Raw genomic sequence first — 14,248 nt, forward strand, 5'->3', positions numbered from 1 at the left:
CTCTGCTGTGGACCCAGTTGGCTTCCAGTTCTCGCCAGGTGTCCGTGTTTAGGGAGAGGCGGGCCTACGACCAGGCTGCATATCTTCCAGAGGCTGGAGCCTCGAGCCCTTCCCCCGCCCCCAAAACAAAAACAAAAACAAAAACAGGGTCTAGCTGCACCCCCAGAACCCACCCACCTGCAGGGTGTTGTCATATAAAGAGGCTGAGGTTTGCCCGGAGTGTATCTACTTAACCCTTTAGAAAGCTCGCTGGAGGGAGCAAGAAAATGTTCGATCAGCATTAGGTCACCCACATCGAGGCAGGCTCCAGATTTTCACTTTTGTAGACCGAATTACAATCCTTGATCGCTGTTAGCAGGAACTCTTTCCCCTTTCTTGAGAAATACCTGCAAAGCAAGGTTCCCACTTCCTTTGGTTATTGCCCCCTCCATAAGAAAATGTGACCCAGAAAGGATGTCATAGGACAGGGCCAGTGCATTGGGTATGAATAGAAAGGAGATGGGTTGACTAAATGGGGAGGAGAAATGGACTGGCCTCTGTCCTTCCAGACAGATATCCCAGGTGGAATTCCCAGGGAAAGGTCACAGTAAAAAGTTTCCTCAGAAATCAGCTCATCCATAAAACTCAAGGGCAGTTTATATAACTCTAACTGACCAACCTTGTCCCACTGAAATTATCCAAAGGACACTGTCTCTTCCCCAATCTCTTCAGGGGAACCCCCTTCAGGGATGGACTTTTCCAAGGAGGGAGAAGAGGAGTGTGTGCTAATTAGGAATAGGAAGATAGTAACTAGTCCCCTTTACAGGAACACTTCACTTAAAATAGAGCGCCCAAGTTACGGAATCTGGGTACAGAGTACTTATTCTGAAACCACCAGCAGTGGGTGCATTTCCACACTGGAAGAGACCCCAGGCCAGAGCTGAGCTCTTGTTTGACGGGCTTGCAAGCGACCACAGTCAGCACCACTGAGCATCAGAGCCAGTGAGAAGGGCGGTTGGTGGAGGCTGCCACAGGACTCACCTCCAGCCCCTTCAGACCTTGGACCCTTTACTTGGTGGAGACTTCCAGGGCAGGTGTAGGTCATGACTTTCCTCCCATAAGCCTGGAGAAGTGAATGGTGGGCTTGGCATGATCAGAAGTATTGACTGGCTGGCTTGTTCCCTGCCACTGCCCGAGAAGGGGCAGGGGGAGGGGGCTGAGGGTTTAGGAAGGACGGCCCCCTTTTTCTGAGATCCAAGATCGTTTGGGCTGTCTCAGATTCCTTAAAAATACAGTCCCTTCTTGCTGGTGATGGCAGACATGGTTGGGACTGGTGACCTCCCTTGGCCTTTGCAACAGTTTCCTCCATTTGTTGTCTGAAACAGCACAGAGGGCTCAATCTGCATGACTGTATTGCAAACAAGTCCACCTCCCAAAACTTGAAGGAAAGGAGCCAGGAGTGAGCCAGAAAACGGACCTTAAGATCCCAATGTGTGTTCAGCTCAGCTAGTGCACAGCCTGCTAGAGTGGAAGCAGCGCCAATGAGAAAGAGAAAGTTCTCGAGTGGGAAGAAGCTAGAAAAGTTCGGAATGCTGTCCCTCACATGATCCTAAGAAGCACGTCTGGGTTTTGTAGGAAATGGAAAAACATTTTACAAAATTCTCTCTCTCTCTCTCTCTACATGTTGAGAGTGGTTTTGTTTTGTTTTGTTTTTTTCTCCAAATGATGCAGAGTTAAGGAAAAAGTGCTGGCACTTTGCTACCTGGCACTGATTTGGCACAGTGACTTCACAGAGACCCTGCAGGGGAATTATTCACAGGGACTGTGTGTCATTTCGGCAGCCGCTTTACACCCCCACACTGGGGTGGGCCACACTCTCGTGATTGGTACATGCAGGGGACATAGTCACCGACATCAGCAGAGGGTCAGAAGAGTGCTTTGGGGGGCTCTGATGCTATCAGATGCCTAGTCTGAGCAGGCCCCAGCAGGGTGGCTTGTCCTCTGCAGTGACATGCTTGCATGGGTAAAGGCTTTGTGGAGGGGCCTCTTCCTGGCCTCTGCATCCCTATCTCCTGCTCTCCCTATCTCCTCTTCCTTCTCCGGGGCTCTCCCTATCTCCTCTTCTTCTTCTCTCTCCTAGAGAGAAGCTGTCTCAGCTGGGAAATGAGGCAAAGCCAGAAGTAATCCAGCTTGGCTCTACCCGGACAAGCCTTTTGGTCCCTGAAGTCTGTGACAGTAATGAACATGAAGCTTTGGAAGGAGCAGAAATTGATCAGGATGGCTCAGAAAATGAGAGCGATGGTCTATCATGTGACCAAATTTGACGTGTCATTGATTCTAGGAACTTTTCCTCTCTCCTACTCCCCCCATGTGGCCTCCCTCCCCTCCTTTGTCGAGAAAAGGAGTGTTTTAGAACCTCTTCCTGTATAATGTCCCTCCTCTTCCCCCATCCTTAAATGTCTTGCAGAGACACTTAAATCACAAACAAAACAAGAATTACCTAGAAACCTAAAGAGACCTTAAAAAAAATTTTTTTTGTGGCACTGGGGTTTGAACTCAGGGCCTCTAGGCAGGCGATCTTACCATCTAAGTCATGTCTCCAGCCCTATGGTCTGGGGTGTGGCACAAGCATTTGAGCACCTGTGGGTTTTTTTTTTTCCAGAAACTTCTTAAAGTTCAACTTCATTCTAACTTAAAAAAAACCCTTCAAATTCAGTTCGTTTGATACATTTTAAATTATTTGGAAACTTATATTGTGGAATGGAATGAACAGAATAATTTGTTGAAAATTGGCACTAGGCAAATTTTACATAACATATTTTAATTTTAGTCATCTAACAAGGTTATTTCATATCCCTAAACAGAACTCAATCAAGTAGTATAGATTTAGTGAATTAATGAGAGAGGCAGCACAGTTCGTATAAGGCTTCAGTTACTAGCCTAGGAAGCACCGCCCGTGTGCAGAGCGCTCAGGCTTGCAGAGCGCCCCCTATGGACCACAGACGTAATGGCATCTGCCCCACCGAGAGTTAGGGTTTCTGCGGCTCGAGCGAGCAGAAGCATGAGCTGTCAGAAGGGCTGAGGCGTCCATCTTTTTCATGCCTACAGTCGGACACGAAACAAAATTGCTGATTTCTTTTTATTTTAAACATCTACTCCACAAACGTCCATAGTTGCACGAGGTGTAAGAAGTACGATCGGATTTTGGACGTGTTAATAGAAAACCCACTCTGACCCACCGTCCCCCTTAAACTCCGTTTATGGTTCTCGCGGTTTAACTCATCCCGAGCAGGCTCTGGGCTCGGGGAGATAAGAAACCTCTGACGTCTGGGCCTGTGTGCCCGGTGCGCAGCTGAGCTCACCTGGCCTCTGACATTCCATCTGCACAATGGGCGAGAATCCCAAATCTGTTCCTCAAATGGGGGTAATGCGTGTAGGGCTTAGGTCACGAATCGTCGTGGGATTGCTCTAGACTTGTAGTGCGCCTTGGCGGGACCAAGCGAGGGTGGGTGGCGCTGCGAGCCCGCACACCAGCCCTCGGGGCTGCAGAGCGCAGGGTGGGCGCCGGCCAGCTGGGCGCTCGGAGTGGGAATGTCACTTTGAGGACAGCCACTGCACAAGCTCTCAAGCACTTAAACACACCACAGGCCACCAAATGGGACGGTACGGTATTTAACAACCCGCGACATCTCCCCCGGGGAGACCGAGGTCCCCAGGCGCCGCCCCTGCGCAAACGCGGCGTCATCTCCGGAGCCGGATTGGAGATGGAGGCGCAGAGAGCGTCCGGGCCCCGGGTGTTAGCACCGCCAGGGCACAAGGCACTGCCTTCCCAGGAAGACGGGTTTTTATGTCATTTTAGGTTTTATTTAAAATAAAAGGTCTGCAAGTTCTTGGGTTTATGTGTTAAACCTCAGATGCATTCCTCTTTGGGGTGTAGGGTAGGCGCCCCGTGCACTTTGACCCGCTTCCTTCCACACTCTGTGTCCCCAGAGTCACCACCCTAACCCCAAGTTCGGGGTTTTGGACACGGGAGGAAGATGGGAGGTGCAGGTGGGCGAAGCTGGGGGGCGGCACCCGCGATTCCCGCGAGGGCCAGGGACTGACCCCTCCCTCTGCCCTTCCCGGGCTCGGCTCATGGGCGCCCCCTGCCGGGCACTGTGGGATGCATCCTCCCTGCTAGGGAGCGGGGGCCGCCCAGCCGGGAGGGGAGGGGGCGCGGTCAAGGTCCTGCGGGAGGGGCTCCCGCCAAAGCCCTGTGGCCACCCATCCCGCGCACTCTCGTATTTCTGGTCTCTACGCAGCGCGGACCTGGCTTCAACGCGTGCTTTTACCTTGCCTCTTCTCCCCTGGTTTTTTTCTTTTCTTCTTTTTTTTTTTGAAAGAAGCAAACACCCCCAGTTTTAATGCGGCCCAATTATCTCGTTTGCACGACTTAAAATGTTTCTCTTTAACTCATTTCAATCTAGTAAATATGCTTCAGCAAGTAGCTAATTTCTCAGAGATGGCTTCGCCTCGCCATTTGCATATAAAGCGTGTGGTGGGGGGAGCGGGTCCTCTCTTGGGGTGCGGGGGTCGAAGGCAGCCGAGCCTCTTCCTCCAGGTAGGGTGCCTGGGTTTGGCCTTGGGAAGGCAGAGACAGTGTGCTGGCCCAGGCGGCAGGGAGCATCCTCCTCCCCACCGCCCGCCTCTGGCTCTGGTCCGCACATTTCCTGCGGAGGGGGCGCCCCTTGGTTACCACCTCCGCGCGAGGGTCGGGGGGGGCACATTTATCCTCAAGTGCGTTTATTAAATCGCGTCTGGAGATGGATGGACGTGGATACTGGAGACGAAATCACCGGGCTCAGTTGAGCAATCTTCTGGCTTTAAATTCCGAATAAAAGTCTCAAATATTCCCAGGTCAGGGGGGCACTGTCTCATTAAAACCACTCTCGTCCTGAAAGTGCAATGCAGACATTAAAGTGCAGTATTTTTCAATTAGAGCTGACGAATTCAATCAAAATTCCATAGATTAGGATGAAATGAGGCATGGGTCATTTACAGGGGAATTTAATTGCCGAGCCATTAGACAAATAGTATATTTGCCATTCCCGCGTTATCCATCATTTTCGACATCAATACCAGGGCCGCATCTCCCCGTCCCGCGGCCGCCCGGCGTCGGCTGTAAACACTCCCTTCCCCGTATCTTCTGATTATATCTGATTTCATTTAGGGCCATGGGGGATTATAAATGTTCACGCAATCAAGTTCATTAGGACTTCAAATCGCATTTCTGATTGGGATCGCTCAGCCGCCGTCCTCCGAGCGCCTTTCAAAGCCCAGCGCGAGGCTTTGGAAAGCATCCTTTTGAATGGAAAGCGTCCCCCATCCTTTGTCTTACGACGCCCGGCGCCCCAGCTCGGGGAGAGTGGGGTGGACCCCGGGACTCCCCAGCCCCGCGCCGCTGGGCTTCCTCCCACCTGCACCCCAGGGCTGGGCGGTGGAGCCCCCTGCGCGCTCCGGGACTCCCGGGACCCCAGGCCCGAGACGCGCGCTCAGGACGCCCCGCGCGTTCGCGGCCAGCGAGCGGTGCTGCTCCGCGTGTCCCCCCGCGCCCCCCAGCCCCCACTGCGGGGAACGCATGGAGCGCCCAGGCCCTGGGTCTGGTCGCCGCAGGCCTCTAGGCAGCGACTGGGCCTGGCACTGGGGACCCCATGGCAAGCTGGTCTCTTTCACTCCAAGGACCCGGTGGGGGCGGTACCCAGCGGAGCCATTCTCTGCTCCTATTAGCAAACCCAGGAGACAAAGGAGGAGGCTCTTCAGAGGAGAGCTCGACGGGAAAGGCGCAAGACATCCCTTCCAGCGCAGTTGAAAAATAAGAGCTTAATATTAACTGCTTCTCATAAAAATATACTTTCACAGAGATACAGTTACAAGAAGAAACCCCTCATTTTATCCTCGTACTTCGTGCTCATCGCTGTTAGCTGCCTCAGTAATTTAATTGGAATAGAACGTGAGAAATATGTCATTTTTGAAGAATTTATGCTTCGCTTCCTAGAAATCTCATTGTTAACTAGAAGCCTACTGCGTTCTGTTTAGAACCTATAATCACATTTTTATGTGTCTGTATTACGCGTTAATGTGACCTCCTGTCTTTACCAGATTAAAACAAAACAAAACAAAACAAAACGATCTTTCCATAGCATATGCGTCAAACTCCGGCTGACACCCACACATGGAAACCATGTTTTCTCGGTGTGCCCCAAACTTACTTTCTTTAGAGCAGGGAAAGGAAGTGGGAGTAAAAAAAGTGCCTACCAAATGAATAATTACACACCAAATTAAAACCCTGCATTAAACATAGTCGACAGCAAATACTACATTCTCAATCATGTTTATTGCTTACAAATTGCATTACAAAGAAATCTACTCTTTTTATTGGAATGATTAAGCAAGGAGCATTAAAGACTGCAGAAATGCCATTCTTGGAAGAGTAGATGAAGACTGTAAACCCAGCTAGTTCCATTGCAATGGTAAATGTGTAATTTTTTAAAGAACACGTTTAACAACCAAATGAGGATTGCGCTGTCATTATAGCACCATAAAAAAGTCAGCTGAAAATTATATTTATTTATAAACACGCTGCCTATAAAACGCACATATTTAATACAAAGGAAGCAAGCAATTCCATAATCGATATTTTAATTACTGGATTTTTTATTATGGCAGCACAATTCTATATGATATTCCACGAATCTATAGTCCTCCCGTGCTGTCCTGCGTTTATCATGTGGGCTAAAACCTTCCTTGGTGTTTACTTCCTCTCCATGCTGGGCAGAGCAGGTTGGAGAGCGAGGGTAGGACCGTTTGCTTATGGCGCCACCTGCAGGACTGTTTGAAAAGGACTCTAGATACCTCGGTAATCTTCCACAGGGCTCTAGTTTAAATTACCAATTTAATAAGATCAATTTTTGTTTTAACAAAGACGTTAATAATTTCAAGACCAACTGTGGAGTTTGAAAAGTATTTTGAAGCTGCAAACTATGCCTAAATCCTGGAAATAAGATGCAGAATTGACCATTGTGCATGGTTGAAAGTTTGGGACTTTTGAATATCCCAGCTGTGCCAAGAATTTTTTTTTTAAACTAAAAGAATAATTTGCCCTTGAAATCATGGAATAAAAGATGCAGCATTCCTGGTTATTATTGGTCCCGGGACAGCCCTTCAGAGATAAAAAGCACTTAGCATTGAAATTGCAGTGATTGAGTGTGTTCTCAGGGGCCCCGGGTGGACAGGAGGAGGCCAGGTCACTGGAGAGAGCCAGCTGGTTCTCCAGGCCTGTATTCACACCGTTTCCTTGGAGGGTTAAGTGTTCTCTGCAAAAGTTCAACAGCCTGCCCCATCAGTGCGCAGCTGAAGGGCTGTTACAGAGATTGGAAATTTGATGATTATACAGTCACTGAGATTAGCAAGTCCACTTAGGCCGAGAGTCAGTGGTCTTGATTTTCTTCAAAACACACTGACTCCATGATTACTAAGTAACCTCAAGTTAATCTGATGCAAATACACTACAGAGAGGCCCAACCCATCACACAGTGCCTGGCCGTGTACTACCTGCTCACAGCCCGTGGCCCTTGGTTCGTGGCCTGTGAACTGTGGACTACATCCCAGAGTCCAGCTGTGAACATTTCCTCCTGCCTCAACAGGCATGGCTGCACCAACAGAGGCTCACCTCCTCAGACTGCTGTCAGTGCAGAACCTCGCCTGTGTATTTGTGAATCGTCCATGTAGATGGCAAGCAATAACTTAGACTCCGATGAAAGTAGAAAAATATTCCTTTGCTGTGTGTTTTCCTTTTAGTAAAAACAGCAGGTAGAAGCATCACTAACTCTCATTTTCTTATGATTTTTTTTCTTTTGTTGCTGGGATCAGATGCAGAGCCTTGTGCATACTAGGCAAGCACTCACCACTGAGCAGCATCCTGGTCCCTTCTTATGAATTTTGTGTGTGTGTGTGTGGTACTGGGGTTTGAACTCAGGGCCTACATCTTGAGCCACTCCACCAGCCCTCCTGCCTTTTTTTTTGATGGGTATTTTTTGAGATAGGATCTCTTGAACTATTTGCCTGGCTTTGGAGTGCAATCCTCCTGATCTCTGTCTCCTGAGTAGCTGGAATTACAGACGTGAGTCACCGGCGCCTGGCTTCTTATGAATTTTGAGCCAAGTGAATATGCCATTAAGAATTAACTGTGGAATTAAAATGATTTAGGCTTTATAGAATTGAGTTTACATTATCATAGTCAACAAGAAAAACAGTGACGTTCAATGTGGACTGTATGAGAAAAGAAAACATTTGGACAGATTAATAAAAAAAACCCCACCAGAGTATATTTTGTTCACTGGAAAAGAAGAAGCCGGGATGATTCTGGTCTCAAGGTAGAATGCAGCGTTCATCAATACATTTTTTTGTCAGTTGCTTTATTTTTTGTTGCTACAACAAAGCAAATTGCTAGCAGCAATTAAATTCTGCAAAACTATGAATGAACTGCACCTCATTTGATGATTAGGTTAGTATCAAACAACCACATCAGCCATTTTTGTCCCATATAGTCATGGCCGTAATTCAGGAACAGCACTAAGCCCATCCCAACAGCTACTCGAACCCAGATGACCTCCGGCACCAACTTGTTTCCTGATCATCCTCTGGCCTCTGGGACATCAGAGCCGGGAGCAGGATGAAGGACTCCCACTGTGGCAGGAGGGTCAGTTTATTGGTGTTACTGTTAGACACGGATTCTTGACAGCCATATTTCAAATGGCTGACTTGGCAGGGTGGGGCCCTGGGAGTGCTCATTGTAGAAGTCATGTGATTGCCTTTGGGACACCGTGATCATTGTGATGTAGAGGAGTCCATACAGTGTAAAATGCCCAGACACCTGCCCAGGACTACAGCAGCCCTCATTCAACAGAGGTGCAGCCAGAGAGAACACGCCAAGCAAGGAGCCCTTCCTTCCCAAGAGCCCCCTGGCCTGTGCTAGGGGTTCCAGCAGCCCGGGGACAAGCTGTCAGCTTCACTCGGCTACGAGTTCCAGGAGAAGGAGGCCAACCATCAAGTCTGCCTCACTGATGACATGTCCTGAGTGAGTTCTACCAGAACAGACTTGCACGAAGGGCTGGGTGGGATGATGTATGCCTACGATCCCAACACTCAGAAGAATGAGGCAGGGGGATCATGGGTTTAAGGCCAGCCTGGACTACATAATGACCAAAGACAAAAACAGCCCAAACAGAAAGGAAAAGAAACAAACCAAAGACCAAGCAGACTTTCAGGAAGGTTAGTTAAATGGGTGGACAAATGTCAAAAACAAAAATAAGACCAAACCAAAACAGTGTTGATGAGGACATAGAGAAAGTGAAACTCATGTGAGCAAGGACAAAGGACACAGAATGGAGTCCTCAAAACCTCAAACAGAGGGCTGGTGGAGTGGTTCAAGCAATGGAGCACTTGCCTAGTGCAAAAAACCACCACCACCAACAAAAACTACCTAAAACAGTTACCATCTGATCCAGCAATTCCACTTCTGAGTATTTATCCCAAGGAAATTAAAGTACTATTTTGAAGACACATTTGCATACCAACTGTGTCTGTGTTCTGTTGACAAAACAACGTACCTGAGGCTGAGTAAATTATAAAGAAAAGAGGTTCACTTAGGTCACAGTTGTAGAAACTGAAACTTCACTATTGGGCAGCCCCATGTGTTCAGCCTCCATCGAGGGCCCCGTGAGCTGTCACAATGTGACATTTGGTATCATGGAGGGAATGTGTACAGAAGAGATCACATGCCTGAGAGAGTCAGGGGCCAGGCTTATATTCCTCCCAGGAACTAATCAGGGTCCTGAGAGAACTACATTAATCCCTTCCAAGGATGGTACCTCAGTGACCTAGGCATCTTCCACTAGACCCTCCCTATCTGCCACCTCCTCATCACCAACTAGGGACCAAGATTGCAACACAAGAGCCATTGTGTGTGTGTGTGGGGTCAAACCACGTCTTACTGTTTTACAATAGGAACAGAAAGTAAAACAGATGAACAAATGACAGGGTGGGCGAGCGAGGGGTTTATCCCAGGAGCATCATGGATGAGCTCTTCCTGGAATATCTGAATATTAAAAGAAAATTCTTGAGGGTGAAAATAATTAAAAAGAAAGAACTGGTCAACAGTGGTGGAATTTCTGACAACTATGGGGAGACTTTGGAGCCCATGGTGAGAATCATTTTGCTGTTTTTAAGCTGTAATTTGGGACACATGTGTTTGGAAAACTAACAAATTCATCAGGTGTTTAAAGCACAAAGTCAGAACATCCTAAAAGAGCTCTCCTTCCATGTCTCTTCAAAACATTAAACTTTTTATTTTTGGTAGGACTGAGGTTTGAACTCAGGGCTTTGTGCTACAAAGCAGGTGCTCTACTGCTTGAGCCACGCCTCTAGTCCACTTTGCTCTGGTTATTTTGGAGATGATAGCTTATGGACTCCCTACCCCCGGCTGACTTTGAACTTTGATCCTCTCAATCCCCACCTCCCAAGCAGCCATGATTACAGGAGTGAGCCACTGGTGCTTGGCAAAACATTAAACTTTTAATGTATGCTAGAACCGCACCCAGAGCACTTTCAGAAGCTGGGGTAGGACACAGAGGACAGCTGCCAAAGAAGTAAAGCAGGCTTTCTCAGTATTCTGTGAAAACCCGGCTCGTTTAGTCCCCCTGGGCTGCAGTTCTTTTCTTTTTTTTTTTGGTGGGAATGGGGTTTGAACCAAGGACTTCACGCTTACAAAGCAGGCGCTCTACCACTCCAGTCCAAGGATTGTAGTTCTTATGTTCTTACCCTCATTAGCAAATTTAACTTTGCTATTCCTTCCAATATGGGGCTATTTTCTTCTAACAACAACACAATCCTAGTAACAGAAGGAACCATTTATTGAGCCACTTCCCCAGGCTGACTTCTGGACCTGTGGTTTTTCAGTCTTTCCACTCAGTGCCCCAGAGCAGGACTGTTACCCAAGGTCACTGGAAACAACCAAGTGCGCAGACCTGCAGCGTCTGGACCTTCAGTCTGAAATCTGCATTTCAACAAGATGTCGTCGAGCTGCAGAAGACCTGCTTTGCTTCTGTCACCTCACAGTCCCCCCTCGCCTAGTGAGAGATGCAGCTGCTCTCACTTTCCAGGTAAGCGAACTGCAGCTGGACTCGGCTGAGTACCTGTTCTTGTTGCTCAGTGGAGGATCCTGGCTCTGAGTCCATCTATGGGCTGTCACCATGGGCCACTGCTCATGGGTTATTGCACTTATCCCCTCCTAGGACAAAGCAGTCTTCCTAGTAGCCCCTGGTGACAGTAACTGCTTGCCTAGCCTGCTAACTGCTCCTCCTGCCTGTCCAGGGAAATTTAGATTCCTTGGTCTGGAGGTCAAAGCCCTTCTGACCTGTCCCTACCCTCGCCAACCCTACCTCCTTTCAGCTTCCAATGCGCGTGGACCTCCTCTGAGGGAGGACAAATTGCTTCCCCCTCACTGTACCTTGCACTCTCTGCACTTCTGCCTTCCTTCATTTTCCTTGGCATATACAGTGGGGGTGCACCTGGAAATCTAGGTGGGAGGGGAGTCCTTTTTTGTGGGACTGGGATTTGAAATCAGGGCTTTGCACTTGCCAAGCAGGCGCTTTACTGCTTGAGCCACGCCTCAAGTCCATTTTGCTGTGTTAATTTAGAGATGGGGGTCTCGTGAACTATTTGCTTGGTTGGCCTTGACCCTTGATCTCCCTGCTCTCTGGAGGAAGTTCTGACACTGCATTTACACAGTGCTTTTGTAGGTGTCCTCTCAAAGGAGTGATGGGGACAGGCCGTCGGCAGGAGTTGGAAGATGCCGTCTTACCAACTCCATTTGAAGTTCCACTGTGTACAACGTGACCATCCACCAAGGCTCAGCCTGGCTACCTCTGTCATGATGGTCCCCTCAATGGGTAAGCCCTGTCTGGTCCCATTTTCTACTTCCACAGTGGGCTTCCCCCATGGTACACACAGTATTTTTTTTTTTTAAGACAAGGTCTGGCTCTATTGCTCAGGTTGACCTGGAATTTTCATCCTCCTGCCTCAGTCTCCTGAAAGAACACCCCAGCTTGTGCTGGGACCTAAACTACTTTTCCAAACCTGGGCAATAGAAATGTGTCCTACCCCCTCTGAGGGCCACATGGGCAGCTTCTTGCTCTGACTCTGATTGGAAAGGAAAGAAGCCACCACCTATTCTTGGAGGATGACCATAGAGTCCTTACTTTGAGATGTAGTGTATTAGACTGGGGTATAGGTCACTAGCAGAGTGCTTGCCTAGCATGTGCAAGGTCCTGGGGTTCATCCCCAAGTGTACACGTGAGTGCCGCATACACACAATTTCAGATCTTGCAAGGCCAATGGATGGGGAGACCAGTGCCAGTAAGCAGAGTTTATTACTCACTGTTCCCAAGAGGGGGGGCTCACCATGCCACAGGGGCCACGCAGGGAAACACTAGGGTTGGCCAGGAGGTGTGTGTGGGAATGTGGAAGAAGGGAAAACAGGCTCAGGGTTGGTTAGTTTCAGCAGGCTCTGGGTGGAGGGGCTGTCACTAGGTGTCACCTGGCCCTGGAGTGATCAGGCCCTAAGTGAGAGTCTAAGAAAGGAGGCAACTGGGATGTGGTCTCTGGCTGATTGGCATAGCACAAACAGGCTCTGTGGCCAGTTGCTTACTCTCTCTAGGGACTAGCTAACTCTGGGAGGGGCTGTCCCCTGGGGGTCAGTGAAACATTAAGACAGAAAATAAAAGACAAGGTGAGTGCTGTCCTTATTGTTTGGACATCTCTCTTGCTGTGTGGTGGTCAAGCTGAGCTAAATGACCTGTCTGTGTGTGTGTATTTCTGGGGGCTGGCTTCCTGGCCATTCCCAGAGGGAGTTCAGCTGGGACTGGAAGAGGCCTTTGGAGAGGACTCCTGCAGGACCAAAGTCTGGCTCCAACCCCTCCTCCAGTGTGCTCCTGGGAGTGCCAAGCTGCTGCGTGCTTTAGCGCCAATGGATCTTAGAAAGGTACACCTGTCATGGGAGCAGGTGTCCTCTTTCTGCAGAGGGTCTGGCATGTTCTGGACAAAACCCCTCCAGGTGGCCAGGCCCTGGGAGGCCCTAGCCTTTGCTATAAGGCTGAGAGTCCATGGCCTACTGCTAACCAACTGGGCACAGGAGACAAACTTTGGGAACACAGCATGTCTTCTGGTGTATCTTTTGTTGAGGACACCTCTGACAGCAAGTACTATGACAGTCACGACCTTACCTGAGCCTCTCAGCAAACCTGAAAGGCAGAAAGACTTTTACTACCAATTTCATTTCCAGGTGAACCTGAGGCTCACAAGTTTGCACTTCCGCTGGTCATGTGGAGAGCCAGGAGGACGGAAGACCCGTCCAGATGCGCCCCTCCTCACCAGGACACTCTCCTCCATGCTTGGCCTCCACTGGGACAAAGGTGAGAATGAGACCCTTCATCACAAGCTTGGCTCTGGTTTTCAGTGCAAAACACCCTCTGGCTCCAAAAGTAGGTAACTCTGCAGGGATGCGGGCAAGGGCAGCAGGGGCACGAGGAGAAAGCACCCCTTGCCGAACAGCTTGCGAATGGCACAGCGGCAAAGATGTTGCAGGGAGCGTGGGGTGCCGGCCAAGGCGAAGAAAGACTGGTAGAAAGCCTTGTGGATCTGCAAAGGAAGGCAGGGGTGGGAAGCTGAAGCACGTGAACCAACAAGCGCCTTCCTATCCAGACCACTGAGAGAGCATGCTGTTCTCATGTGACTCACCGATGGGGGTGTGGGTGGTGGGGGACACCACAGAGAGAAGTGCCATTTTGTAGGACCCATTCTCTACCAAAAGGGTTGGCATACTTTTCTAAAGTGTGTCTCCTGCTGGGTCACACTTGGCTTTAGGTGACTTCAGATAATACAGGGAGCTTCCTACATCCCCTCTGCCCGCCCCTTGCAGCAGCCCTGTAGCTCCAGGGGTAGCCACAGCTGTTGTGAGCAGCCAGCTGTTCCTTTTGGCCAGTGGTGGGCTCATGAGCCCACCTGGGCCACTCAGCACACAGCCCTGCTTTGTGTTCTTTAAGGTGCACATAATATGGGTGATGAAGCAGGCAGGGAAGCTGGGGCTTCTGGAGAGAAATGGTCTCCCTCTTTGTAATTGACAGCCACCCATGGACTCTGTCATGCATGGATGTAATGCCCACTGCTGTGTGGT

At 49.4% G+C, this 14,248-nt stretch overlaps 1 protein-coding gene and 1 long non-coding RNA gene across 3 annotated transcripts in view; one reads left to right on the plus strand and one right to left on the minus strand.

Annotated features, from left to right (window-relative positions):
- The first annotated feature begins 10,763 nt into the window (after positions 1 to 10,763).
- LOC141422670 (uncharacterized) lies at positions 10,764 to 13,472 on the plus strand. Its single transcript, XR_012447427.1, has 3 exons — positions 10,764 to 11,177; positions 11,817 to 11,966; positions 13,358 to 13,472. It is a non-coding gene; the product is annotated as an uncharacterized lncRNA (long non-coding RNA).
- Asb18 (ankyrin repeat and SOCS box containing 18) overlaps positions 10,911 to 14,248 on the minus strand; it is a 62,472-nt gene continuing 59,134 nt past the window's right edge. For both annotated transcript variants that reach the window (XM_074072062.1, XM_074072063.1), the window contains one exon: positions 10,911 to 13,713. In XM_074072062.1, coding sequence (XP_073928163.1) covers positions 13,528 to 13,713 — 186 coding nt within the window. In that variant the 3' untranslated portion in view covers positions 10,911 to 13,527. The remainder of the gene's footprint in view (positions 13,714 to 14,248) is intronic.

Source organism: Castor canadensis, chromosome 4 (assembly GCF_047511655.1).
Source record: "Castor canadensis chromosome 4, mCasCan1.hap1v2, whole genome shotgun sequence".
NCBI classification, from domain to species: Eukaryota; Metazoa; Chordata; class Mammalia; order Rodentia; family Castoridae; genus Castor; species Castor canadensis.